This window comes from Balaenoptera ricei, chromosome 11 (assembly GCF_028023285.1).
Source record: "Balaenoptera ricei isolate mBalRic1 chromosome 11, mBalRic1.hap2, whole genome shotgun sequence".
In the NCBI taxonomy this organism is placed as follows: domain Eukaryota; kingdom Metazoa; phylum Chordata; class Mammalia; order Artiodactyla; family Balaenopteridae; genus Balaenoptera; species Balaenoptera ricei.
Window position 1 is genome coordinate 23190878 of NC_082649.1, and position 27766 is coordinate 23218643.

General features: G+C 45.7%; 2 protein-coding genes and 1 non-coding gene across 5 annotated transcripts; 1 reads left to right on the forward strand and 2 right to left on the reverse strand.

Annotated features, from left to right (window-relative positions):
- Positions 1-43: 43 nt before the first annotated feature.
- MOG (myelin oligodendrocyte glycoprotein) lies at positions 44-9109 on the forward strand. The gene is given in 8 exon segments (XM_059938228.1): positions 44-125; positions 1280-1627; positions 5290-5403; positions 6725-6745; positions 7069-7089; positions 8584-8700; positions 8999-9069; positions 9071-9109. Coding segments are annotated over 8 exon segments (813 nt in total).
- On the reverse strand, positions 8380-27720 carry ZFP57 (ZFP57 zinc finger protein). 3 transcript variants are annotated; one of them, XM_059938226.1, is made up of 6 exons: positions 27646-27720; positions 23092-23167; positions 13766-14269; positions 13180-13306; positions 12628-12708; positions 8380-11595 (listed from the first exon to the last, which is right to left on the reverse strand). In XM_059938226.1, the coding sequence occupies exons 3-6, from the start codon at positions 14108-14110 to the stop codon at positions 10361-10363; spliced, it is 1788 nt and encodes a 595-aa protein (XP_059794209.1). In that variant the 5' UTR covers positions 14111-14269; positions 23092-23167; positions 27646-27720; the 3' UTR covers positions 8380-10360. The 3 variants fall into 3 exon arrangements, with proteins under 3 accessions (XP_059794209.1, XP_059794208.1, XP_059794210.1); XM_059938225.1 differs by having other exon boundaries at positions 27300-27704; XM_059938227.1 differs by lacking the exons at positions 23092-23167; positions 27646-27720 and having other exon boundaries at positions 13539-13870.
- On the reverse strand, positions 20007-20079 carry TRNAE-CUC (transfer RNA glutamic acid (anticodon CUC)). Its single transcript has one exon. It is a non-coding gene; the product is annotated as a tRNA-Glu (tRNA).
- Positions 27721-27766: the final 46 nt, after the last annotated feature.

Consider the following 27766-nt stretch of genomic DNA (forward strand, 5'->3'; position numbering starts at 1 on the left):
CTGACCCTGTTGCAGGGGCTCTCTTTCCCCACTGACAGTGGAGATGGCCAGTTTTTTGAGCTCCTCTCTGCCCAGCTGCCTCCCCTCCCTCCTCCTCCTCCTCCAGCTGTCTTCCAGCTCTGCAGGTAAGATTTATCTTTATTCCTGCCCTGGGGAGACCCTGAGAACAGAAAGGCTAGTTCCCTGGGCTCACCTCCTTCAACTCACCCTCAAGTTGCCATGCAAGTTATCTTTTCAAAACATAAATGTGCTGACGTGGTTCCCCTCAGATACCGCCAGTGCCTCCCTACAGCCTTCAGAAGGGGACCCAGATCCATCATGCGACCTTAACTCAGGGCTCTCCTTGAACTTGGTCTTACCTATCTTTCCAACTTTGCTTTCTCACCTATCAAATGGGGAATATCATAATAACAGCCTCTTGGAGTTGCTGTCAGGTTTCAGTGAGATAAGATATATAATATGCTTAGTTGTGCTTGTCCCATGGTAAATCATGATAAATGTTTGTTGAGCTGTAGTGTCTCATCATGTTTGAGAGTTCTGTTTCACACTATCAGGCACTAATACGTTTTTACAGAGGAGCCCTGCTCTCCGAAGACAGGTTCCCAATCTCAGGGAGCCGCCTAACAGAGAAGGCTCAGAACATATACTCCCTTGGGAAATGGCTGCAGGTCTAATGGAGAAACCAGCTTCATCTTCTAGTAGCTCCAAGTCTGACAAGGAGATATATCCCACAGAGGAAAAAAGACTGGGAACATGTACAGGGCAGGGTCCAGGAGCTGTAGAGAGGACTGAAGATACAGAGGAAAAGAAGAAGGAGGAAAGAAGGAAAGAAGATCCTCCACCTCTAGGGTGGAAGATCTCAGAGGAGAGGAATTTGGGACCAGGGTGTGAACAAGTACAGAGGGCTGAGAAGTGATGGAGAGGTGGTGGTGGAGGAACGACCAAAGCAAAACCTCTAAGGGGAGAAGAAGGATCAAGTTGGCCAAGTCTGAACAGGGAGGCCCACGGGACAATTAAACTGCAAGATGCTGGACCACATTCCAAGGTGGGACCTAAAGGCTGGGATGACCACATGCTAGAATGTTCTGTCCAGGGAACTCACAGTATCTCTATAACCAGAGACCTTTAAGAAAAATTGAGCTTCTCCCTGGCTCTAGAATTCTATTTAAAAATCAAGTGTCTTCTTCTTTCCCTGTTTTGAAGAAGCCCTTCCCATGAAGGGCTTGTTTGTCAAGGTTCCCTCTGATGCTCAGTTTCTTTTCTTTTGTGTCTTGGATAGGACAGTTCAGAGTAATGGGACCAGGGCAGCCCATCCGGGCGCTGGTGGGGGATGAAGCGGAATTGCCCTGTCGCATATCTCCAGGAAAGAACGCTACAGGCATGGAGGTGGGATGGTACCGACCCCCCTTCTCCAGGGTGGTTCATCTCTACCGAAATGGCAAGGACCAAGCTGAAGAGCAGGCGCCTGAATACCGGGGCCGCACGGAGCTGCTGAAAGAGACTATTGGGGAGGGGAAGGTGACCCTCAGGATCCGGAATGTAAGGTTCTCAGATGAAGGAGGTTTCACCTGCTTCTTCCGAGATCATTCTTACCAAGAAGAGGCAGCAATGGAGTTGAAAGTGGAAGGTGAGTAGTGTCTATAGTAGTAGGTATTGTCTGTTGCGTGGCCAGGACCTCCCTTTGAGCCTTCAGTCATTCTCTCAATTGAGATGAGATCCTTCAACCCAAACAGCTCATTCCTGGGAATTAACTCCGTAGAGATACGCACATCAGTATCTCTGGGAACTCATATGCTCACATTGTCCGTTACATCATTATTATTCTGCATGGGAAGGAAGCCAGAATCAGAATCCGTGCCCATGAGTAGGGAAGTGACTGAGTAAACACTGTTACCCATACAGTGACTATCATATAGCCATTTAAAAGATTGTTTTAGGGCCATTCCAGACAGCTTGGAGGCATTTTACAAGGTATTGTTGAGTGATAAAAGCAAGCTACACAATATAGGGAACAAAAACAAAACCTTACGTTTTATATATCAGAGAAATATATAAAGATATCCATAAGAAAGCTAATATCGTTCACTTTGGGGGAGACAAGGGAGGATGGGGTGTGATCCAACTAAAAAAGAAAAAAGACCATAATTTTATCCATATCATCATATTTATCCATTTATATAAAAGTGTGTATATACCATGCACATTTGTGGGTATGTATAGAGAAATTTAAAAAAATTTTAAATAGAAAAAATGATAAATGTAGGCAGCAAAATCCAGAATAATCAATTTGTGATTATTTTGTGCTACTAGAGGGGAATATGAATTATCTGAAAGTTAATCAAAGTATCCAAGTGGACCTTTTCCTTTCTTGTTTTGCTTTGGATTGTCTTTTCATTTATTTGTTATAAACAAGGGCCTTATTCCTAAGGCGTCAAACTGATCAAATCCTATTACAGTGAATTCCTCAGTTGATGTGTTTGTGGTGTTTTACTAGATGGGGAACATTATTAAACAATATATTCCTGGTAAACATAGTTGCAAGGAATTAAACAAGTAGAACTAATGTCTGAATATAATCATAGGAAGAGATGTTACCTATAGATTTTACCTCCACTGTTTCCTTTCTCCAGAATTTCGTTTGTGGTATGTTTTATGTGAGGGATGACTTTGAAATTTATTTTTTTGTTTTATCCCCGAGGGGTTAAGACACGGACAAGGAGGGGGAGATTGGAAAGTTAATTGCTATTTAATTGAGGAACAAAAATATTCTGAGGCCTGAGCCTCAGGTCATTTCCCTTCCCTCCTCCCCACCTGCAGGGCAAACATCAGACAATCGATCACTTTTGTATCTCAAGGGCCACTGTTGCAGTGCTGGGACCAGAAGATGGCATTGTATGCGGGATAACAAAGCACTATTTCTAGAGAGCGATCTCAGGGATGTGAAAACAGCTTTGTGTATCACAGAATGTTCTTCATACAGCTGTTTTCACTGGGGGATTTTTACCTGCAAGGAAGTCTGATAGTGAGGATCTCTCCAGTTTTCCGATTTTCCTCATTCCTGTTCAGTAGCTTCCTAGCTCAATAACTGCCTCCCCCAGTACATCCCCCACCCCACCCCAACAAGCAAACAAACAAACAAATGAACTGCTTGGGGAGAAAGTTTTCCTTTGGGTGGATTTCCACATTCCGACCCTCTTCCTCCCTTCTCATAATCTGCATACCTAAGGGTCTTTTAAAAAAGAGAGTTTTATGATGGACCACCCACCTAGCATGAGGATCCAGGAAGCTGAGACAAATTTAAGACTGAAATGCAGTGACTATGTGATTGCCAAGTTTCAGGTGTAATTACCTCCCCTCTTTCTCTAAAGAGTTTCTAATCTCTCCTTCCAACTTTGTATTTTTCTTGTCAGTTTTGTGATTTTATTACTAGTTGTCTCTAATCCTTTCTTTAAACTCTTCATTATGAAACTTTAAAACATATACAGAAGTAGAGAGATTATTATAATGAGCCTCCAAGTTCCCATCACCTGACTGTAACAGTTATGACCCAAGGACAGGCCACCTGTTTCACTAGACCCCACTCATCACCATCCTCCCCAAATGAATTCCTCTGGCAAATCCTAGGCAGCATTATCGTGTCATTGCTAAATCCTCAAAACTGTATGTCTCAAATAGAAAAACTCAAAAAAACCCCACAAAAAACAAAAAAAAAACAAAACAAAATCATAACCAAAATACTATTATTACATCTTTAAAATTTAACAAAAATTCTTAACAATACCCAGTCTGTGTTCACATTTTTATGATTGTTTTATAAATATATTTTTACAGTTGGTTTGCTTGAATCCAATCCAAACAAGATCCACAGGCTGGTATTCACCCTGTAGAGTTTCCCACGGTCTAGATTTTGCTGATTTCATTCCCATGTTGTTTAATACAGTGTTCCATACCCTTTATTTTCTGTAAACTTATAGATTAGGATATGAACAATAAGATTCAGGTTTGATTTATTTTGTCAAGCATATTTCATAGGTGATGCTATCTATATACTTCGTTCATATCACTTTACATCAGAAGTCTCATAATGTCTCCTTTTCTCTCTTTTTGTGATCCTAACCCTTTCTTAAAATATAAAAGGTGTACAAAAAAAGGAACTAAAATATGTAATTGCTAAACCATGTTGCTCCAGGTAACTTCCAATGAGAACTTTGAAAGTAGTGCTGGCTGTGTTTTCTCCTGGGGAACACAGTAACAGACAAGAGCCTGAAACCGCAGCTTGAAGGATGGTACTTATACCTAAGAAACCAGTTTGACGTTGTTTGCTGTGACTTAATGCCTACCCTGATGGCAGTATCTTTATCTAGCCCCCTAACGCAGAGAACAAGATGAAAAGGGCAGGCCCGGCAATAGATGGCGCCAGAGGGCCAAAGGTCATCCCCTGTCTCTTCATCTTTCCCACTCCGTGTCTGCTCAGTTACCAAATCCAGCGGACCCTACTTTCTCAAAAGCTCCAGAAGAAAGGTTCTTAACTTTTCTTTGTGTCATGCACCCTTTTGTCGGACTGGTAAATTCGATGAACCCCTTCTCAGAAGGATATTTGAAATGCATAAAACATATTTGTACTGAAATACAGTTATCAAAATATTAAAGTAAGATATAGGGTGGCCCTGATAATAGTGTCATTTCAAAATGAACATAAGTGATATTTTGAGATTTCTGTACCGTGATATGAAAATATTTGTGATTTTTAGGGATGACAAAGTCTCAGGTTCTGTTCATATTGTTGTGGAGTTTTGCCTACAAACATAATTGAAAGAAACACTAAATTTCAGTTTAAAGTTTACTGAAAATATGTATTTTTTTTCCTATTTAAGTTCACCTTGACTTCCTACACCGCCACCACTGTCCTAGGCTCATGTTTTTTACTTTCACCATTACCATGGCCTCTTAATTGACTGCCCTCGCCCCCCTCCTCCAGTCCTGCAGTCAGTAAATCAGATCTTGTCACTCCTCCGCATGAAATGCTTCAGGGTACCCCGTGACCTTGAGGATCAGATCTAAGTCCCTTTCGTGGTTCTCAAAACTCTCCAAGACTGGCCCAGTACACAGCCTCGACTCCTGTCATTCTAAACCACTGGTCCTTCCCAGAAACAACCACTTACTTTTCCTTTAAACCTAAACTTAGGTGTTAGTTCTGAGTCATCTTCTTTGAACCTGACTCATGGAGCCGTGGGCACTGTGCTGGGCGTTGATGATACAGTGCTGGGCCACCCTGGTTCTGCCTTTCAGATCCCTTCTACTGGATCAACCCTGGAGTGCTGGTGCTCATCGCGGTTCTGCCTGTGCTCCTCCTGCAGATCACTGTGGGCCTTGTCTTCCTCTGCCTGCAGCGCAGACTCAGAGGTACAGGCTGGAGGGTGGCTGGCTGGGGATCCTTCCCTGAAGTGCCTGGTCTCTTGGAGCTTGGTCAGCTAACGTTTATTTTTGAGGGACTTCTGGGTTCAGAACTCCATAATGACAAGTTTTACATCCTACCGAGTGTAAATATCATTTAGATAATAGGACCTTTCATTTCCCTATGAGGTAGGGCTGATATATAATAGCCCCATTTTACAGAGGAAGCAACTGAGGCCTGGAGTGGTTCAGAGATTTACTCAAGCTGGCACAGCTTATAAGTGGCAGAGCTCAGGCCTAAACCCCTATCTTCTGGCCCCTGAAACATACACAGTAGCTCATGCAACTGGGGGAGTGTGAGCTTCAGAATCAGGCAAGTCTGTGCTACTAGGTTTAAATAAAGATACTGTAAGTAAAAGTCCCTACCACATAGTAGGTGTTTTTTCCTCCTTTTCCATCCAACACTGAGGACACGGGTTCAACCATCTGAAGCTTCTCTCTTGTGCCCAAGAGCTTTCATTTTGAGACTTCTCCCTGCCACCAAGCGTTCTCAAAGCTAAAGCCCGCCGGGCCTCCAATTCTCCTCCCCCTCCCATTCCTAAGAGGATAAAGCAGCAAGGAGGGCTTGGAGTATATGAGGGGGGATATTGGTGGGATCTTCTCTTCCCGTGACCTCGTCCCAGATACTCAGTTACCTCTTCTCCCACATGAGAAAGGTCTTCAGCCCACATGGCTGAGCAGAAAGAACCTGATCAGTGGAGTTGGGCAGCCGGGTTTAGATCCAGTTCAGACAATGACATGAACTCTCCAAGCCTCAGTTGCCTTGTCTGATTCAAGTAGAGATAACACCCTTCCTCCTACAAGTTATGGGAGGATTAAAGGGGATAGTGTTATGTAAAGCGCCTAGTACAGAGCCGGTCACAAAGCAGCTGCTCAACTAAACGTTTAGTTCCTTCCTTCCTCATTCAGATGGGAAGTAGCTTTAGATTTACAGTGACAACCCAGCGGGGTGGAGTGACATTGTGAACTGAGAACCAGCAAGAAAAGGAGCAGAGAGCAGTGGGGGCGGTAATAAAACAGATTGGTTTGGGGCATTGGTGAACATCGCTGTCTACTGAGCTTCTCCGCTTTCTTTAACCCAATATTTAACCCAGGCAATAGCCAGGGAATGAGCCTGAACTCCTGCTTTCAAATCTGGTGCTCTTCTCACTCTAAGGATGTTCATGGGCTACTGAGAAACACCCTGCACAAAGGCCCAAGGCAATGGGTGTGGAGGGGCCCCATCTAGTGCCTGAGCTGGAACTAAAAATGTCGCCTTTTTCTATTTTAGGAAAACTTCCAGCAGAGATAGGTGAGTTCCAGGCACCTTCCCTCCCCATGCCTCCCTCCAGGTCTTCTGGCGTAACTGAAATGGTCATTTTCTCAGACCATCTCTGCCTCTGTCCCAATACCCTGTGCTCCCTTCAGGCGGAAACTTCACTATTTAAAACTCTTATAACCAGTCGTAGAGTCTCATTCCTCTTCCCTGCCTTCAGCCAGAGAAGTAAAATCCTACAGCTTCCTTTCCTCCATGTGCGTCACTTACAATTTCAAGTGACTAAATAACAAAGGCTCAGAGGAGAAAAGATTGTTTTGAGTGCCATACTAATAATCCCTTTCCATTTGTTCTTTCAGAGAATCTCCACCGGACTTTTGGTAAGTCCTGGGGTACCCAGCCCCTGCAGGTCAGCTTGGTGCTTCACTCGGCTCCTGTTACCTGGGGACGTAAGGACCCCTGGCTTCTGGTTGGTTTCCTCCCTCTCTTGTTCTTTCTTTGAATGTCATCATCTGCACCTAGGATGGGTTGGATAATAGCAAACACTTACATTACGCTTTCATGTACCTGGCACTGTAACAGCTTCCCAAATGTTAACATTCTAGGAATTACAAGTACTTTATGTACATTACTTCTTTTTTCAGGAATTACAAAGGGGAAGTAAACAGATCCTTTGCACATCAACTTGATGTCTAGTTGGGGAGGTGATACATATACATAAATTAACTGGAGAACAAAGTACATATACATCATCGACAACTCACACAGAGGAATGAGTTTTCACAGCACAGAATGAGTAACTACATGTGACTCCTCAGGGAAGGCATCTTGGGGGAAGAGTGAAGACATCAAACCCCACGAGAATGTTGGCCTGGACTTCCTGGTGGTCCACTGGTTAAGACTCTGCACTTCCACTGCAGGGGGTGAGGGTTCAATCCCTGGTGGGAGAACTAAGATCCCGAATGCCGTGCAGCAAAAAAAAAAAAAAAAATAGAATGTTGGCCCTAGGACATGGTCTCTGTCCTTTTTGTTCACTGCAGATTGTCCAGTGCCTAACGACAATGCCTACAACAGAAGGGCACCCAAATAGTTGTTGAATGGATGTTGCAGAAATTATACGATGGTCCCTGCTCTGAGCAGCCCTCCTGAACAGCCTCTCCTCCTGAGGCTGGAGGTGCCCCTGGCTCCGCGCTAGCATTTAATCAGTGTGCCGAAAAAACAACACACACAGTCTGCAACTCAAAGGGGAGGAACAGGATCTTTGTTTTACAGGATTCAAATAACAAAGGTCTTAACTTTTTGTACTCTTTGGTAATCTGGTGAAGCCTCATGGACCCCTCCCTTTCCAGAATGTTTTGAACTGTACACATAAAATATAACACATAGGATTATAAAGAAAACCATTGTTTTGAAATAGTTTTCGAAATATAAACAAATGTGTGATAAAGTAACAAATGTTTCTTTAAATAACAAAAATATACATTAAATAATAAAATGTAGCAGCAGGTCTAATAATTTGGTGATTTCAAAATATTGATAAACAGTATTCTGAGATTTCTGCAACAACTCTGAAGGGAATGTGGTTTCCATTGGTGATAAAGTCACAGTCACTGCTGATAACTGGTTTGTTAGCTACATTTTTAGTGTAAGAAAATGCTAAATTCAGTTTGAAGTTAGTGAAAATAAAAATGTAGCGCTTTTCTCATCCAAATTCATGAACTCCCTGGACTCTATCCACAAACTATTTTGGAACCCAGGTTAAGAACCTCCCCCCTCCACCACCCAAAAGAAACCCAATAATAAATGGAGAGGGGTGGGTGGGACACAAGGGGGAACACATGTTAATCCTGTTTGTTCTGTGGCAAACGATTCAGATCCCCACTTCCTGACGGTGCCCTGCTGGAAGATAACCTTGTTTGTAATCGTGCCAGTTCTCGGACCCCTGGTGGCCTTGATCATCTGCTACAACTGGCTACACCGAAGACTGGCAGGTGCAGAGCTGGGGCAGCAAACAGGACCACTGAGCAGCAGGGGAGCAAGCCAGCCCTGAGTGGGAAACATAAAGAGGGTGGATGGAACCAGGGCTCAAGATTCAGAGCTGGAATTTCCTTCCTGCTCTGTCCACATGGCCAACTCCAGGCTCCTCAGAGAATCCATGAAGAGAACCACTTACTGAGCTCTGTGGGGTCCCTTAGTGGAAAGGGAGGGGGCGTGACTATGAATTCCACAGGGAGGATGTGGGAGGAGTTAGTCATCTTCCACTCATCATCTATTTCTCTTTGTTTTCAGGGCAATTTCTTGAAGAGCTAAGTAAGTTTTCTTCTCTTTCTTATAAGCTGAGAGCAAAAAAAAACAAAAACAAAAACGAGGAAAGCAGCAAGGGGAAGAGGGGGCTATTGAGGGATCAAAATCCCAAAGGAAAGGAAGGGCTGGTGAGCCTGGCTGGAGGGAGGACTCCTCCACCTTCGTGCTCCAAAGCAAGAATCCCACTCCAGCTGGCCTCCTTTCTTGATTGTTCCCTACAGCAGCTGCCCTGGGCCTCACCTCCAAGACTAGATGACTCCACAGGGCCTTTCTTCTCCCTGGTGTGACAGTTTCATGATAGAAACTGTTGACAGCTTTTTCAAGTTATTTTCTCCTCCTTCTAGGAAACCCCTTCTGAATGATGTCGCATCTTGGCAGGGTGGAGAAGAGCCTGGTTGGCCCAGAGACTGGTCCTCGGGGATGTCGCATCCATCAAGTTGCACACTCACTGGCCTCTTTGCTGTGGGGACATTCCAATCTGCACTTGCAGGGATGCTCTGAATTCCAAACAGGATCAACCTCTCTTCTGTCACCTACTTAGTCTCTCCCTTTCCCCAGCCCCTTCCTTCCTCTCCCCCTTTACGCTGCCCACATATTTCTGCTCCTTGGTCTGTCTTCCGTCTGGAAACCCTCTCTGGCTACAACCGGGCAGCCGCTCTCCTCTCCAGCAGAGGGCACCTGTGCTGCAGAGTGACACAGACAAGAGGGTCTCCGCCATGAACTGGAGACCAGGAACCTCCTCACGGCAAATTATAGCACACCAACTTTGCAATGGTGGTTGTTTCTTCCAAGATCTCAGCCCTGCTGGGAAGGAGCAGGAAAAGCCCAAAACATCCAAGACAGCGCCAAGTGACCTGCACAGTGAGGACATGGCGAGCCCTAACCAAAAACAGGAGATGGGGAGAAACCCACAGAACACTGGCCAGAGCTCCATCTTGCCCTGGGCAGCCTACCGAGGTGCCAGGGGAGCAAGGGATGACAACTGGGCCACACACCTGCTTTAAAATGCCTCCCCTTCTACATCTGGTCCAGAGGGGTCCCTCGGACTCTCTCCCCCACTCATCCTTTTTCTCCCATCTTCATACCTATTGGAGTGTCCACTGTTTTCTTCAACAACTACTACTTGATGGTCTATGAGACACAAAGAAACAAGCTGGGTGCTAATTAATAATACTACAAGTTTCCACGTGCCACCCCTTGTCCCTTTTCCTTTCTGTATTTCCTTCATTATTCTTTCACCTCTCTCTTCCTCTACCCCAGTCTTCTTACCCTGGAGGTCAGCCCTCAGGAAAACCAAACAGAGAAAGACCTCGGGTGGAAAGGCCATTTATTTACATTCCAAGACCTTCACTGCCTTATCTGCTTTCTTTCCTCTGCTGCCTTCTCCCCTCCCTTCCTTCCCTCTCCTGAGGGTATGGATCCAGGAGAAAGATCCATCTCCTCCCCTGCCACAGTGGAGGCATGGGGAAAGAAGCCAAGCCACTGACCCAGGATCGCCCAGCATTTATGGGGACTGCCCAGGCAGATCCCCTTGCCCCTGTAGCCCCCCCAGTGACCCAGAAGGTCCTCTTTCTCCCCAAAGCAGACGTCGCAGATAGGGCAACAGTAGAGCTTCTGCTTCCAGTGAGTCTGTTGGTGCCTGACCAGCCCAGAGAATAAAGTGAAGGACTTGCCGCAGTGGAAGCAGCGGTTGGACTGCTCTGTGAAGTGGGCCTTCTGGTGGCTGGAGAGACAGATTTTCTTGCTAAAAGTCAAGGGACAATGAGGGCAAGAGAAGACCTTGAGTCTTGAAGGCTTTCCTGGGTGAGAGCTGGACTTGGTATCCAGGCGGGCGGCTCTCTTGTTGGCTGCCTGGGTCCTGGTCACAGGCTCTGGGGTTGTAACGACTGGGAGCTGAGCCTTCCCAGTGATTACCTGGTTCTTGGTCGCAGGTGCCTGGCTCCTGTCTATAGGTGGCTGGGTCTGAGCCTCGGGACCCGTGGTTTTAAATGAGGGTCCTTGGGTCCCGGCCACTGGTGCATTGTTCGCAGTTGCCAGCCCCTGGAATCCAGCTGTGTTGTCTGGAATCTTCACGATATGCTTCTGGTTTCCAGCCCCCAGCTCCTGGCCTTGGTGTATCTTCTGGTGGCGTTTGAGCTCTGACTGGTCCCGAAAGCACTTCCCACAGAAGGGACACGAATGGGGCCGGTAACCCAGATGGACACGGCGGTGACGGCTCAGTCCAGAAGCATCACAGTAGGTCTTGTCACAGAGTGAGCAGCAGAAGGGCCTCTCCCCAAGGTGCTTGCGCCGGTGGTAGCTGAGGTCTTTGGGGTTCAGGAAGGACTTCCCACACTGGCCGCAGCTGTGAACAAACTGGTGGTTGTAGAGGCTGGAGCGCTTGCTGAAGCACCTGCCACAGGTATGGCAGGTAAAGGGTGGCCCAGCCCAGGATGCTGGGAACACTGGTGTCCTGTCCAGGGACCCAGCTGGAGCAGAGGATGGGCCTGCCCTTCTGCGAGCAAGGGAGACCTTCTTGTCATCGCTATTTCCCTCATCTCCCAAACTCTGACTCTGTTCTTGAAGTTCCTCTCTCGTGCCTCCTGTATGGAATGAGGAAGAATAGCGAGATTCACCACGACAACCCTGACACAAGCTCTCCCTTCAGTCGAAGCGACTTCCCCTCTTTCTGCCCTCCCTCTCCCACCTGACATTCACACTCACTCTTAGACCTCAGAGGCCAGAGATAAGAATAAACTTTTTCCAATTAAAAGCAAATAAAAATTTAACTGGAATCTTCCAACAATATCAGAGATCAAAATTTTAACATTTCTTGAAATCCATTTCCTTTCATTTTCTTTTGTTTTTAAATTGAAGTATAGTTGATTTACCATGTGCGTTAATTCCTCTCATTTTCAATTTTGTTCGTACTCCCAGACACCCCAGATACCCACAGGTGACCTCATAATACATCATGCAAATTGGGACACTTGAGTGACGGAAGGTGCTATTAACAATCAAGCTAGGATGAGAAGCATAAACCAGGACTGTCCTGGCAAACCAGGAGCGAGGTCAGCTCAGACTTAAATTTCTCTCAAGTCTTTATTCTACTCTTAAGAACAAGTCTCCCCTGGTCCAACTCAGCATCAAGCTCGTCTCCCTTCCCTTTCTTTTCTTTTGGAAAGGACTTTAAAAAAAAATTTTTTTATTTACTTATTTATTTTGGCTGCGCCAGATCTTAGTTGCAGCATGTGGGACTTAGTTCCCCAACCAGGGATCAAACCCGGGCCCCTTGCATTGGGAGCATGGAGTCTTACCCACTGGACCACCAGGGAAGTCCCGGAAAGGACTTTTTAATCAAGGCGGTATCACTGACATAAGCAACTGACATGGAATCTCTCCATCTCTAGAAACTGAAGATATTCATTTGTCCTGACTGGCTTAGATACTCATCTTCTTGAAGCCAGGGGACTTGAGCAGATGATGTCAAGGTTTCTTCCAGCTCCACGTCTGACCAGGCAGGAAGGATGCAGGCTAGGAGTGGGTATGCAGACCCCGATCCTCTTAGTCATTTCCATCCTCCCAAGGCATGTCCTGGGTCCTTTTCACCCTCCTCTCTCCTTTGCAATTCTTACCTGAATGAAGGCCTTCTCCGTTTGGGGGACGGAGATCTGCTCTCCACTGTTTCTCTTCTTGTTCAAACTTGGCGATCAGATCTGGATTAGACAGAAAGATTCTGACTGGGGAGTGGGAAGGAGAGGAAGAGTTGAGGTCCCAGGCTTGGCCCCTTCACACCTGATGGGGACAACAGGCTACCTTCTTCCGTTATATTTGGTTTAAGAGCCATAATCTGGGACACTTACGTGCAGGGAGGAGAGACACAAAAGGCCAGCTCTTAACAAAGTGCCTGGTACATAATAGGAGTGACTCAGTAAATACTAGTTGGATGAATAGGCAGATTTGCACACTTTGAGAACATTATCATCATGTTACAAGCCTTATCTTTGCCTTCATGCAAGCTTTCATTTCTTCTTTCACCCTGAGCCTAGTAACCCAGATCTTGCATACCTGGAACGTATAGAACCAAGGATCAGTGAAGCTAACTGTGAGCTGATCTACCTGCCCAGGGAAACAAGATGTTCCAGAGCCCTGGGACAGAGGGCTTGTGAGGAACCCCAGCCTCTTACCCACAGACATCAGGTTTCTGAAGGTCTCTGACATAACGTCCTGGTAGAGTACCCTCTGACTGGCATCTAGACATTCCCACTCTTCCTGGGTGAAATTCACTGCCACATCCTCAGAGGTGACTGGCTTCTGGAAGAACAGGAGAGATTCAGAGAGTCTGTATATAGACAGACAGACATCCAGTCTCAAGATTCAGACAACTAAGAGAAAAAGAAAAACATGGAAGGAAGGGAGAAATAGGAAAAGACAAGTACAAAGCCAGCAACTTTAATGTACAGACAGGAAAGGAAGGATGGAGAGGAGGGAAGAACAATGTGGGAGGAGAAAGGAGGGGTATATACTGAATATAAGTAGGAAGAACGCAAAGGAAAAAGGCTGCCACTCTGATGAATTTCAGCAGGTACTCCTTCAAGGATGCCAGCGTGGTGTGGAGTCTGAAAAAAAGTCCTTGAAACCCCTTCTCCTGGGTGCTGTTCAGCTTGGAACACTCTTGAGATTCCATTTGTTCTGTAGACAGGATAATGGATGAAAGAGCTCCTGGAGTCCAGGACCCAGTCCCTCCCTCTGTCTCTCGCTTGGTCTCCTCACCTTCACCCACGCCTTCCACCAGCATTCTCCCTTCACGGCTTCCTGCAGGGCCTCCTCATCCACCTGAGGGAGCAGCTTCTGTACAGTTTCAATTGGCTTCAGCAGGTCAAACACCTTCTCTTCCCTGATGTCTCTTTCTAGCTTTATCCACTCCTGGCCTGGCCCCCAAGGCTGACTGGGCTCCTTCCTGGGGCTGTCTACCTCCCAGTGACTGAGCGGATGGAGAGACTTTGAAAAGGCCCCAGGGTTTGATGTGGCCTCTGGTGGCAAAGGTATCTGCTCCAGGGGGCTGTCTTCCTTCTTTGTCCTGCTGTCCAAATTCTCCTCTTCCACAGCTGAGAACATCTCTGATTCCCTCCAAGCCTAGGCCACAGAGTTCAGGAAGCTGGTCACCCTTGGCTCAGCACCCACTGTTCAGTAACACCAGGTTGGGGCTCTGAAGGCGTCGTCTGCCTTCTGCTTCACCCTGTTTCTAGCCGCTGGCTGGTGCCCACCTCTAGGAACCTGAGGTCAGAGAGAAATCATATCAGCAAGAGGGGGAGTGAGGAACAGCAGTTTCCTAATTTGGTCAGGGAACACCAAGAGTTACTGAACCCCTGCTTTGTACCTAAAACCCCTCAGCACTGCCCCATGAGGTAATGATTAATGACCCCATTTTAAGGAACCTAAAGTACAGAGATGCTAAGTAATGTGCTCAAGGATACTCCCGGTCCACAGCAGAGTTTGTGTTCAAAGCCTTGACTCTACCACTGAGGACGTGATTTCCGCTGTCCCAAAGCCCTCTCTAGAGCAACAGTACGGTATTCTGGAAAGAAAGCACGTGCCTGAGGTAACCAGCCCTGGATCTGTCACAAACCACCTTGTACAAGTTTCTTCATTCTGATCTGGTTTCACTGGAAAATGAGATTAAAGGAGACTCTCTAAAATCCCATCCAGGACCCAAAAATATACGATTCTGTGGATTTTTAATACATACAGATCCTTGTAAAGAATGATAATAGAGGGACTTCCCTGGTGGTCCAGTGGTTAAGAGTCCTAGCTCTCACTGCAGGGGGCATGGGTTTGATCTCTGGTCCAGGAACTAAGATCCCACATGCCTCGAGGCATGGCCAAAAAAAAAAAAAAAAAGAATGATAATGGTAACAACCCAACAGCAAATGCTTCTGCAGGGCTCCCAAGGAGCCCGGCGCTGGGCTGCCTGCCTAGCCCAGGAAGTTCCTGCTCTGCCCACACGTGGCTGAACTCCCACCTCCTCCTACTGACAGCCACTCACCCGGCTTCTCCTCCCTCCAGATGGAATGAAAAGAATGAAGACATAAAAACCTGTTGACTTTCTTCCTTTCACTTTTTCTGAAAGGTGGTAGAATTGAAAATGCCAGCAAGGAAAAGGGCATTCAACAGTGGAGTCAGTGGGATCGCTAAAAAGAAAGCTGGCAGGAAAGGTGCATTCCTGGGAGGTGAAGTTGAGTCCCTCCTTCCCTCCCTCCCTTCCTTTCTTTCAAGACCATCCACGATCATTGCATGAGAGGGGCAGGTCTGGATTATTCTCCTACTCTCCAGCCAAACACAATGAAAGTAGCACTTCAAAACAGTCTCAGTAATAGTATCCTCAAGGTCCTGGCTTTCCTGTTCTCCCGCAGGAAAGACCCACCCCTGTCAGTCGTTCTCAAAAAGCATTTGCTGCGGGTTGTAGCCTGAGGCCCTCGGTCCAGATTCTAAGCTGGTTCTCCGGTTTGGGAAGGGAGCATGACTATGGAGACTGAAATTTCTGGCAGCTGCTGCCTGCCTCTGGCACTTTTACCTCGATAGTACTTTCTACATCCACACGCCCCAGAGCTCAAGCCGGCTGGGCCGCGATGGAAAGAGGCTGGATATAACTCAACAGACTTTCCGCGCAGATCGGTTTATCTGTTGCCGGCCCGTCCCTGCCCTTCCAGAATGTAAATCCCTCGAGGAAATGTGTCGCCATTTTCCAGTTCTCTGAGTCCACCCAATCTCTCTCTAACCCCAAACCCGTCCATGGTTTCCCATAGCAATTCTGAGGACGACTGAAATCCCCACCACACCTGCCAGGCTTCGTGGGGTCCGCCCTCGCCGCCCCCCACCCCGGTGTTCCAGCCACTACTGTTTTTTGCCCTTCAGCCAAGCAAAACGACCCTCGGGATTTGCCCTTCTCACCCGGTCTTCGGGTCTCTGCTCTGTCCCTCAAGGACCCTTTGCAGCTCCTGCCCAGCTCTGCCGGACCAGATCGCGAGCCCACAGGGCGTACCTCCCGTCACTGCGCGCGCAGCCCCACACTCCGGTCTCGGGGCCTCCCGCGGGCAGGGACGGAGAGTTTCGCTCACCACTGCGTGGCACGCTCGTTAATACCCACTGGTTGGGGTTTCTGTGCCCTGAACTGGTCCCGTTGACTGGGACGGCACTGCCCGATGCCTGTCTGCCCCGAAACTTCGTTGCTGCGATCCCGACTTTTTCAGCACGTGCCAGGAGCCCGTCCTCTTCGCCGAGTCCCCCACGCGGCCGGAGTGGTCGGCGCCCTGGGCCATACCCTAACCCAGGTTTCCCCATGGGCCCCAGGGGTTGGAAGCTCCCCTCGCCTGCCGAGGTCAGGGGCGGAAGGTTGCGGGACAAAGACCCTTCACTAACTTCCACCACCGCGAGCTCAACTCCCCGCTGTCCTACTCACCCGCCGCTGCCGAGGACCGGGACTTTGGGACGTAGGGTTTCCGAGTGGCCAGCGGCGAGCCCGCTCCACCCCAGCGCACGTTTACCGGCTGCCCACGACCCCGTCCCGGCCCCACCAGGGCCCAGCACCGGCCCCGCTCTCCTCGCCTGTTTCCGAAAGGCCACCATGCATCCTGCCGGGTTAAGCTTGTGGGCCCGCCAAGGTCAAGAGTTCACAGTCTAGGAAGCTTAAAAGGACGAGGACCCGCCCCGCCCCACTAGCCCATTCCTCCTACCAATTGCAGCCGCTGGTCCCACCTAGCGCTCGGATCTCATTCCCAGTCTTAATTTAGTCTTGGGGGAAAAAAGGATTAAATTACCTCTGATCAAAACACATAATCACCAACCACCATCACCTAGAGCCCAAAGGAGAAAAATGAGACCTTTACGCGCTCCCAGAAAGAGACCTGGAGGCACACAGCACCTTAAAAAAGCAAAGGCAGCACTGCCTTGGTGGCGCAGTGGTTAAGAATCCGCCTGCCAATGCAGGGCACAGGGGTTCGAGCTGTGGTCCAGGAAGATCCCACATGCCACAGAACAACTAAGCCCGGGCGCCACAACTACTGAGCCTGTGCTCTAGAGCCCACAAGCCACAACTACTGAGCCCGTGAGCCACAGCTACTGAGCCTGCGCGCCACTACTGAAGCCCGCACGCCTAGAGCCCATGCTCTGCAACAAGAGAAGGCACCTCAAGGAAGAGAAGTCCCTGCTTGCTGCAACTAGAGAAAACCTGCAAGCAGCAAGGAAGACCCAATGCAGCCATAAATAAATAAAATAAAATAAATTAATTTTAAAAAGAGAGAAAGAAAGAAAAGTGAAGGCAAACCGCTGTGACTTAAATGATGACAGCAGACAGAGGTAGGGGAGCAGAGAGGACATGTTCAGGTAAAGTTCTACTTACCTTGGCCACTTACCCAAACCGAGTTTGACCTTTCTCAGTAATGCCTTTTTTTTTTTTAAATCACCTCAGTGGAAATCACATTTATTTCCTTTCCACTTAATTAGCATTTACCATATACCATTTTGTATCATGATCATATTTTATATTTCACATTGGCGTGGGGTTTTGCAATTTACAAAAAAAACTTGTAAACATAGCCTCCATTAAATCCTCACAAACATCTTGTGAGGTAGGAATTTGTTATTCTGTCTTCACAGATGAGGAAACAGGCTCAGAGATGTTGAGCCTTGTCAAAGTGCACATCTGGTTGTACTGGGACAGGAAACCAGACCCCCTGCTTTCAAGTCTGTACACTGGAGTCTTGGATCCATGGTTAGTACTGGATGGCTGGCAGATGCAGGTTTTAAATCTCTTAGTGTTCCCAAGGTACCTGACCCTGTGATCTGCCCTTGTGGACAGACCATTCATGTGGGTGGGCTGAGGAGGCTCCCACAGAGTCAAATGGAGACAGTAGGCTGGTGGAGACGGTGATGGAGGCAGCCTGTGCTCAGTGGCACCCCTTAGGGTTTTGGACCTGCCACCTTCCTAACATGGTTACTGGGTACACTCATCTTGAAAAGCAGCATCAGCTTGCTACTGGGCTCCTATCAAAACTAAACCCCTGACCCATGGAGGCCTTCTGACACTCTAGCTTAATGCTCACATTTGGGGGTAGGTCAACTTGGACTCAACTTCTAACAAAGTGGGAAGGATCCAATAATCCTCATTTGGAAATGGTATATTTAAGGATGTGGCTGGCCTGGCTTCAACATCTCTACTTTACATGGAAAAGTGGCAGATATCCCTCTGGGAAAAACTTTATCCCCTACTCTGCCAACTGAAGCAAAGCTGCTGGTCCCATGGGGCTCTCAGTTCACAGAGATTCCCCTAAATGCCTGGCCCTGGTTCACTGCGGTTCGGCTAGGCTGAAACCCAATGCTGTCCCTGGCTGATGCAGCCATTCAATCTCATTGCCACTGATGCAGAGCCAAAAATGGATGTTGTCGCTCCTCTTGGTGGGTAGAACACAAGGCCATTTCATAGCTCTTGCCAATAACCTCGTTGATCAACCTTCCTATAATTTTACTGACTCTTGTGCTGTTGCCTACCTATGTGGTATGCCACTTGAAAAACTAGACTGGTGAGACATCTGTCTTTGGAGCTGCAAACTGTGGAAATAAACCATAACTGCTTATCTAACCATCTGGGTCACTCAGGTGAATGCCCACAAGAAGAGCCTCGTTGCTGATGGAATTGACTGGAATCAAGCTGCTGATGGAAACATGTTTTGTGAAGACAGTCCCCACTGCTGCCTGAGTCCATCATCATACCAGACATGGCAAGACATTCACCATCATAGACTGGGCACACAGTAAAGGACTCAGTTTCTGATTTGGACTTGCAATTACTGCCAAAAGTTGACTTGTCTTACGATGAGGGAGGCCACATAGCAAGGGGCATTGTCCTCATCTGCTCCTGGCAGATGGACTTCATTGGCTCTTTGACCCCCTCAAGGGCTATCAGCGGCGCCTCACCACTGTTGACACTGTAGGGTACAGTGCTGTTATTCTAGCCCAGCCTTCTCCATCCATACCATTGTGCCCCTTGAAACTAATCTGTGCCATGTTTTTGGCCTCCCAGGAAATGCAGCAATGGTTTGCCTTTTATTTGCCTATGCTAAATGGCCTTGCTGATCTGCTTACTATCCCCCTTGAAGGATAAAATGTACTCCTGTTCAACCTTACTGTAATTTGTAGTGCTACTCCAATGAAAGACTTTATAATTAGTTCTATTTAAAACAACATGCCAACCTTGTACACCTTATATCCTGAGGCTCAATTTTCAAGCCACTATGACTTCCATGGTTAAAGATAATATCAGGCATGCTTTAATGAGTTCAAATTCTTATCTCATGTAACTGAGTCAGTATGAGGGTTATAGTAATTATCTGCTTTGTCTCCTGCCCCTGTGACCTGGTAAGTTTTGTTTCTATTTTGGACTTTCTTAACCCTCAACTATTGGCTCAGCTCAGCCTAAGACTCAGACTTGTCCCATCCCTAGTGGAACCCAATTCAATAGTTCTACGTCCTGGATTTGTCAGTGCTTCTATTCCTATTCGTGTGTTTTATCCTGAGTCTTATAACTGTTTGTTTATCTTATTCCTTTGATACCCTACTCCTGTTCCTTAAATGGGTTCCATTGGTTTCCTGCCTGATCTCCAACTTCTAAGGACTGTTGCTCTTCCTTGGCCTCTTGTTTTCTGTGTCATGCATTCTTACACTTGAATTGTTGATCCCTCTTGTTGCCAAATGCCTATCGGGTCTTCTGCCTGTTGTTGGCACCTTCTCCTTTTCATTCCACCCTTAACTGTCCATTGGATTTAGCCACACGGAGCTCTTTGCTGATGACTCCCCAAAAAGGGATTTGGTGGATTGATGGGCACTGAAACTAGAATGCAGGGAGCTGGTATAGACTTTCTAAGGGACTTGGCTTTAAAGGAGTGCAAAGAAATAGCATAGTAGCTTATTTATTCTTTTTAAAAATTTTTTTGGCTGCACCACTCAGTTTGTGGGATTCTTCCCTGACCAGGGATTGAACCTGGGCCCTCGGCAGTGAGAGCACAGAGTCTTAACCACTGGACCACCAGGGAATTCCCACGTAGTAGTAGCTTATTTAGATGGGAGAGATTTGAGTACATTTAAAGGTCAAAAGGATGGTCCAGCAGTGAATATCTTCATGGTAAACAATTACCAACAGTTATGTATTAGGTTACTTTTCAATCCCACTCAACTCAAAGGCTGTATCATTACCCTATTGATTTGAATTTCTAAGTCTTTTGCCTCTGCATCCTGAGGAACCACATCTTTGCAAGGTATAAAATCTAAAGCTGCAACATGATGATGGAAGACCAGAGAACAGATAGGACAAAAAAGTCTGCATGAGGCAAATCAGGTGGGTAGGAATGAGATTTTCGTATGTGTCCTGGTCAAATTCCAGAAGGAGCAAAGGGAGGGCTAGTTTCTGAACCCAATTTAAGCAACTTCAGCCACCTCATTTCCACACAGAATTTGCCTACAGTGCTTTTTGAATCTCTTCATGGGATTAAGGAGCATCTCAAATATAAAGGAAACTAAACTTATACTAATGTAAGTAAGCAGTGATCTATTATACCTGCAAATATTGTCAAAGACAGAAAATGGATTGTGGGATTGAAGTCTAGAACACAGGAGTTATATTTATCTAGTGCCATGCTGTACAATACAGCAGTCACTTGCCACATGTAGCAATTTAAAATTAATGCAAATTAAGTAAAATTAAAAATTCAGTTCCTCAGGTGCACCAGCCACATTTCAAATGCTCAGTAGCCACATGTGGGAAATGGCTGGCTACTGTATTGAAGAGCAAACCTATAGAACAGTTATATTATCGCATAAAGGTCTATGGGACAGTGCTGATCTAGCAATATCCTGGGTAAAGGGTGTCCTGCTAATACAAAAGGGTGGGCATAGGATTATCACAACTTAAGTATAATATTCCTTAGGCCATCCAGTTTCCATTTCTCTGATTCTCTACTCATCAATTCTGAACCCCAAATTTCCAAACTTTTGGAGGACATCTATTTGAGAGAAGGTGAGTTTGGTTACCTATGAGCAAATCCAAACATTGGGAAGGTCTTGCTTAAGTGGGTGACTGAAAGTGACAAAATATGGAGCTGGAAGAAACATGAGAGATTACTACACTCCATTCTCTGACCTCCTTCCTCCTCACCCTGCTCACCTAGGCCAGGTTAGATGTCCCTCCTCTGTACACACATGTCCCTCCTCTGTACATACCTGTGCATACCTCTATCATAACCCTATTTTACTATCTGTTTTTAGAGTGATCTATGCCACTAGTTGTAAACTAGCCAAGGGCAGGGATATCTCTTTATTCATCTCAGTGACTAACAATGCCTGGTACATAGGAGGTTCTCAAACTTAAGTTTCTCATACAGAGAAATTGTATGGTACAAGTTAGACTTTTACGGCCTGGTTAGCAGTTCCCCGATACAGGTATGAATGGAAAATAAAAGACCACATAGTGACCTATAGCAATCTCATCAAGATAACCTTTGAGGTTGCGGGCAGGGGGACTGGAAGAGGCAGATAAGAACAATTCCTTATTCACCATCTTTGTCCAACCCAGGTCTTTCCAACTGGGAAACCCAGCATTTATGAAACATCTAATACATGCTAATGCTTCACAAAAATGAAATTCTCCTATAAATGCTATGAACTATTATTTTCCCACTTTACAGATTAGGAATGAACATCAAAAAGGATAAGCAACTTGAACAAACACAAGGCAACTAAAAATAGCCAAGCTAGTTTTAAAGTCCAGAACTATCTGACACTTCTGTATCAGATATAAATGGGAAAATAGTCACTGAACCCTGTAGAAGAGAACTAGCATTAAAAAAAAAAAAAAAAAAAAAAGGTTCATTTAAGAGACATGACTTTGTCATGAAATCACTGAATCTTTTATTTTTCCTATTTGACTTCTCAAAAAGGGTGGCATAGTTAAGAATCTTCTTTGATATGGCTTGATAATTGTATTGTCTTCTCTATTCTGAGACTTTTCCATAAGAATATTCACTTTAATCCGACTGCTACTGCATGGCTGGAAAAGTGGATATGCAATAACACTTTCATACTCTTTTATCTCTTTCTTTACACTCTCATGCTTCTCACGTACAGGAGGCAGGCTCTGGTCTTTTCTCAAGATTCCTTCCTTGAGTTTTTGCTGTACAAGTTCTCTCCCTCGAATCATGCGTTCCTGGTGAGCTTTAATTTGCATCTGTTCCCTCTCATTTACCTGCTTTCTTCTCTGTGCGTTCTGGATGCCATGTACTTCTGGCACAATTTTGGGCAATTTTATTTCAGTAGGGCGTGGTGGTAATTGTCTAAATGTTTTATTCTTAAACTCTCCGACCTGTCCTGCTCGATATATGTGCATTTCTACATGTTTCACTTCTCTCTCAGGTACCAAATAATATCGTTTTTGTCCTTCTATGCTTTGGGTTGTTTTCCCCTCCAATCTCTTCTTGATTTCATTGCCTGTCTCTTGTTCTTTCATCATTTCCATTATTCTTTTATTATAATAAGACTCTGCTTTGGCAAGCCAGTAGTCAAGAGAAAGACCTTGCTCCCTACAGAGTGTTTCATACTCCTCTTGATATTTTTGAATTATCAGTTGTCTTGCTGCTATTGTATGCATGCCACCTAGATTCTGTCAAAGTGAGGTACAGAATTTTAAAATATGACCATCTTTTTACTTTGAACATATTTAAACAGGAGCTTACGCTCACTATTGACACCAAGAAAGGACCATGGTCTTTCATTAATTTCGGAGTAATAGTGATTTTACTTCTGTCATTCCTAGGTGAGCCTGTGAGCTCTGAAAGTTGGAGTTCTCACCACCAAAATCAGTAACTAGTTTTTTAAAAACATAGGGTTGGGAGTTTTAAAAATAATGCTTTGTTTTGCAAGTAAAGATTTAACTGGAAAACATTTGCCACTGTGGACACACTACTGGAAAGTGTCACTTGGACGGAAGGGTTTTAAACCTAACTTTCCTTCTCCTAGTCATTTCAAACTGTATGATGTTAAGATAATTTATTTACCAAGATTTTTTTCTCCAGTGGGGACTGTTGACCTGCAGCAATCCTAGGGTCTTTAGATACTTTAGCCCAGGCCAATCTGTAAGACAAAAAAGCAAAGGTAGATTAGAATGTGAGAGATGTCAGAACAAATCTGCTCTCATACTGACTGAACCAAAAAACCCAATTGTTTTGGTCATGGCCAAGGGTATTTCCCTCAGAAAGAAAAAACCTGGTAATAGGTAGGACTACAGCAGGGCCATTTCCCAATGGGAAACCACTACATTCCTATGGTAACGAATAATGAATGCTCTTTTAATAAGAACATATAAATAAGAGTACATACAGTCATCCCTCGGTATCCACGGACACCCCCACCAAGGTCCCTTGGTTCCAGGACTCACCACCCCCACCCTAGATACCAAAATCCATGACCTAGTCCCTTATATAAAATGGCACAGTATTTGCATACAACCTGAGCACATTCTCCTGTACACCTTAAATTATCTCTCGATTACTTGTAATACCTACTACAATGTAAATATTATGTAAATAGTTGTAAATACAATGTAAATAGTCATAAGTACAATGTAAACACTATGTAAATAGTTGCCAGTAAGTGGCAAATTCAAGTTTTGCTTTTGGGAACTTTCGGGAGTTTTTTTTTTTTTCAAATATTTTCCACCCACAGTTAGTTGAATCTGCAGATGGGGAACCCTCAGATATAAAGGACCAACCATAATCCTTTCATATAAACTTAAAGCATACTTCTCCTGTGGACTCAACATGAACCATTCTGAATCCTGTACCAGGGATTGGGCAAGGGAAGAGACAGGCTCCTTGGTGAAGCTTTGCCCAAGCACATCTATGACAGATTGCTCAGTCCCGCTGCCTCCTTTGTCTTCTGAGATAATTCTAGACTTCAGTGTTATCAGTTCATTCTCTTTGTGCAGTTTCTTGATCCGGGCCCTCTCTGCCTCTATCACCACATACAGCATCTCTGCCCTATAATCTTTCGTTCTGAAATTCTGTTCTTATTTGACTGCCCACCCCTCTGCTTGCCTGCCTTATTCTGCCAATCATCCTTCACCTTAAGTCCATTATGAGACCATTCCCTGTTGATCCGCTTGGAATGAGACTCTGTGGTTACTCTGGGTTTATTTATAGGACAGGCTGATGGCAACACAAGTGAAGACTACCAACTTTTTGTGTGTCATCCCTGGTCTAATCTGAGCTCACTGTGAGGTCGTATTTAAGCCACTGAGGATGCCTGGCATCTCATCTCTATGCCTTTATTTATACCATTTATGGTTTAGAGCATGGGCTTTGAAGCCTTACAGGGCTATGCTTGAATCCTAATTCCACCACTTCCCAGTGTGTGACTCAGGGCAAGTAACTTAGTCTCTCTCTAAATCAGTTTCCTCATCTACAAAATGGAGATATAAGACCAAAATTTGCCTCTTGGAGTTATAAAGAACAAATGAGAATTAGATTAAAGAGCCTGGCAAAATGCTTGATATATGGTAAGTTCTCAATAAATGGCAGTTGGGGCTTCCCTGGTGGCACAGTGGTTAAGAATCCGCCTGCCAATGCAGGCGACACGGGTTTGAGCCCTGGTCCGGGAAGATCCCACATGCCACAGAGCAACTAAGCCCGTGCGCCACAACTACTGAGCCTGCGCTCTAGAGCCCATGAGCCACAAATACTGAGCCCACTGCCACAACTACTGAAGCCCATGTGCCTAGAGCCTGTGCTCCGCAACGAGAGGCCACCACAATGAGAAGCCCGCGCACTGCAACAAAGAGTAGCCCCCGCTCGCCACAACTAGAGAAAGCCCACGTGCAGCAACAAAGACCTAATGCAGCCAAAAAAATAAAATAAAATAAAAATTAAAAAAATTAAAAAATAAATGGTATCCATCCTCCACAGGTCAAGCCCTGACTATAAAGTCTTTCCAGTCTACTCTATGTAACAGTGATTTTTGCCACACTATGAATATGAACACACATTTTTTTATTTCTACAACTCATTTGAAAATCATGGTTTCCACTGTGCTATCTGTATCCATATATCACTTTTAACATTTTGATAATGAAATTCAGACTCATAAAGAGTTGGAACTATAATTTTTCAATCTAAAAATACAATGATCTATCTATCATATCAGAAAGGATCTGATAACAAATACTGGATCTCACTGACCTTTTGGGCATATTCTTATTTGCCTGACTACATATACCTATTTTGAGATTTTAAAAATATGACCACCTTACTTTTATTTCTCTGTACATAGTATCTAGCACAGTACTTAACATTAGAGTCTGTAATCCCAAATTCTCAAAATTAATGATTTGTTGATTGGTGATTATCCTCATCACATAATATCTGAGTATCTTTCTCTCTTACATTCCCCATAACACTGTATCTTTTTATTAAAACATTTACCAGTCCTCTTTGTAGTGTACAGGCCTATTTGTTTTATATGCCTATCCTGGGCTCTCACATTTTGTCCTATAAGTGTACTTTCATTGCATTCTAATTACTCATTTGTACTCCTTAAGGTCAGAGACCGTAGTTTTCAGCTTTGCAGCCCCAACTTCAGCTCGAAGACTGACATAAGTGCTTAATAAATACGAACTGAACAGATTGTGAGCTTTTGTTGGGAAAGGGCCATGCCTTATAATGCTTAGTTCCTTTACTGCATTAGGACAGTATTCAACTCATGGTAGATCTTCACTGAATTTTGTCAAACTTTAAAAGGAAAGTTGGGGAGAAAAGACGGCTAATTTCAATTTCCACTTTCAAAGGCGAAAGACACACAGAGAAGAGAGAATAAAAACTTGCCTACCATCACGGGCTCAGCAACAGACCTCTCCTTGTAGGACAAATTATTATGAGGCTTGTCACTCTCCAGTAGCTTGCTCAGAGTTTTAATCCCCTCACTACTGTGAGTGTTTCCATTATTGCAGAGAGAAGTAGATCAAAGCCTCTCTCTAGGAGAGATCACAGCTTGTCTCGTTCAAAGGAGAAAATAGTGATGGCTCCACAACATTTATATGTAAGGAGCTTAGCACAACTATCAGGTTGAGCGGGGCTGGAGGGACGGGAAGCGAACTAGGAAACTCATCTAGAAGCTGTCCCTTCAGGACAACAAGATTCTATACTTCAGGGACTTCCCTGGTGGCGCAGTGGTTAAGAATCCACCTGACAATGCAGGGTACATGGATTGGATCCCTGGTCTGGGAAGATCCCACATGCCGCGGAGCAGCTATGCCCGAGCGCCACAACTACTGAAGCCGGCGCGCCTAGAGCCCGTGCTCTGCAACAAGAGAAGGCACCACAACAAAGAGTAGCCCCTGCTTGCTGCAACTAGAGAAAGCCCGCACACAGCAACGAAGACCCAACTCAGCCATAAATAAATAAATAAATTTATTTTAAAAAAAAGACTCTATACTTTATTTTTTATTTATTTATTTTTGGCTGCATTGGGTCTTCATTGCTGCACGCGAGCTTTCTCTAGTTGCGGCGAGCGGGGGGCTACTCTCTGTTGTGGTGCGCGGGCTTCTCATTGCGGTGGCTTCTCTTGTTGCGGAGCACGGGCTCTAAGCATGCAGACTTCAGTAGTTGCGGCACGCGGGCTCAGTAGTTGTGGTTCGCAGGCTCCAGAGCGCAGGCTCAGCAGTTGTGGCACACGGGCTTAGTCGCTCCACGGCATGTGGGAATCTTCCCCCACAAGGGCTCGAACCCGTGTCCCCTGCATTGGCAGGCGGATTCTTAACCACTGTGCCATCAGGGAAGCCCAGATTCTATACTTTAGATGGTAGGTTACAGATGAATTAAAATAGCAAGATTTAAAAAATACTTGTCCTCATGTTTTATAAAAGATCAGGGAAATGTCAGCTGTCCACCTAAGGGATGACGATGATGAAGTAGAGTTGGTCCATGGGAGGTGGGGGACAAGGTGGAAGGGGGTCCGCAACTGAAAGCCAAACTCGACCAAGTCTTACTGAAATCCTACCCAAGGTTGCTCCCTTGACTAATGCTAACTTCCCTCATCTGGCAGGCATCTAAAGAGGAAGGAGTCCCAACCTCTTCTGCTCCGCCACCTCCAAAGTCCTGAGCCCCTTCCCAAGTGTCCTACTTCATCCCTGTTTCCTATTGTACCTAAGGACTAGATGTTCCTCCTCCGCCTTCACCCTCTCCACTTCCTGCCCCGTAAGAAGTCGACTCACCCCTTCCAACGGCCCAGAACAGTCCCGAAAGCACGCGAGCCAGGAGGGGCTCTGCAGAGAGCCCTTGCTTAGACCGCGAGGTCCAAGGAGCGCTAGAACTGTAACTCCCAGAATGTTTCGCTTTGTTTTTAACCACTGCCCGGCAGCTAAAGAAAAATATCAACTCGGGAACGGAGGAAGTAGTAGTTCTCTAGTCCAAAGAAATTAGTATTCAGTAAGGTTAGTACGATTTTTCAGGAGAAACGCTCCCCGCAACTGCGTCCCTTTAAAATTCGAGACCAATAAAATAAACACCCCAGTACTGGGTCCTGAGGGGAAAAATAACCGGAGGCGCATCTTCAATCACCTGTTTCCTTAGCCGACATCACAGAACCAGGCTGAAGGTGGCGCTAAAACTTTCCTTCAGAGAGGTTCCTCCCCCTCTCCAGGCTCTCGGGACCACGTTTGCGATTAATTATGACGTCACA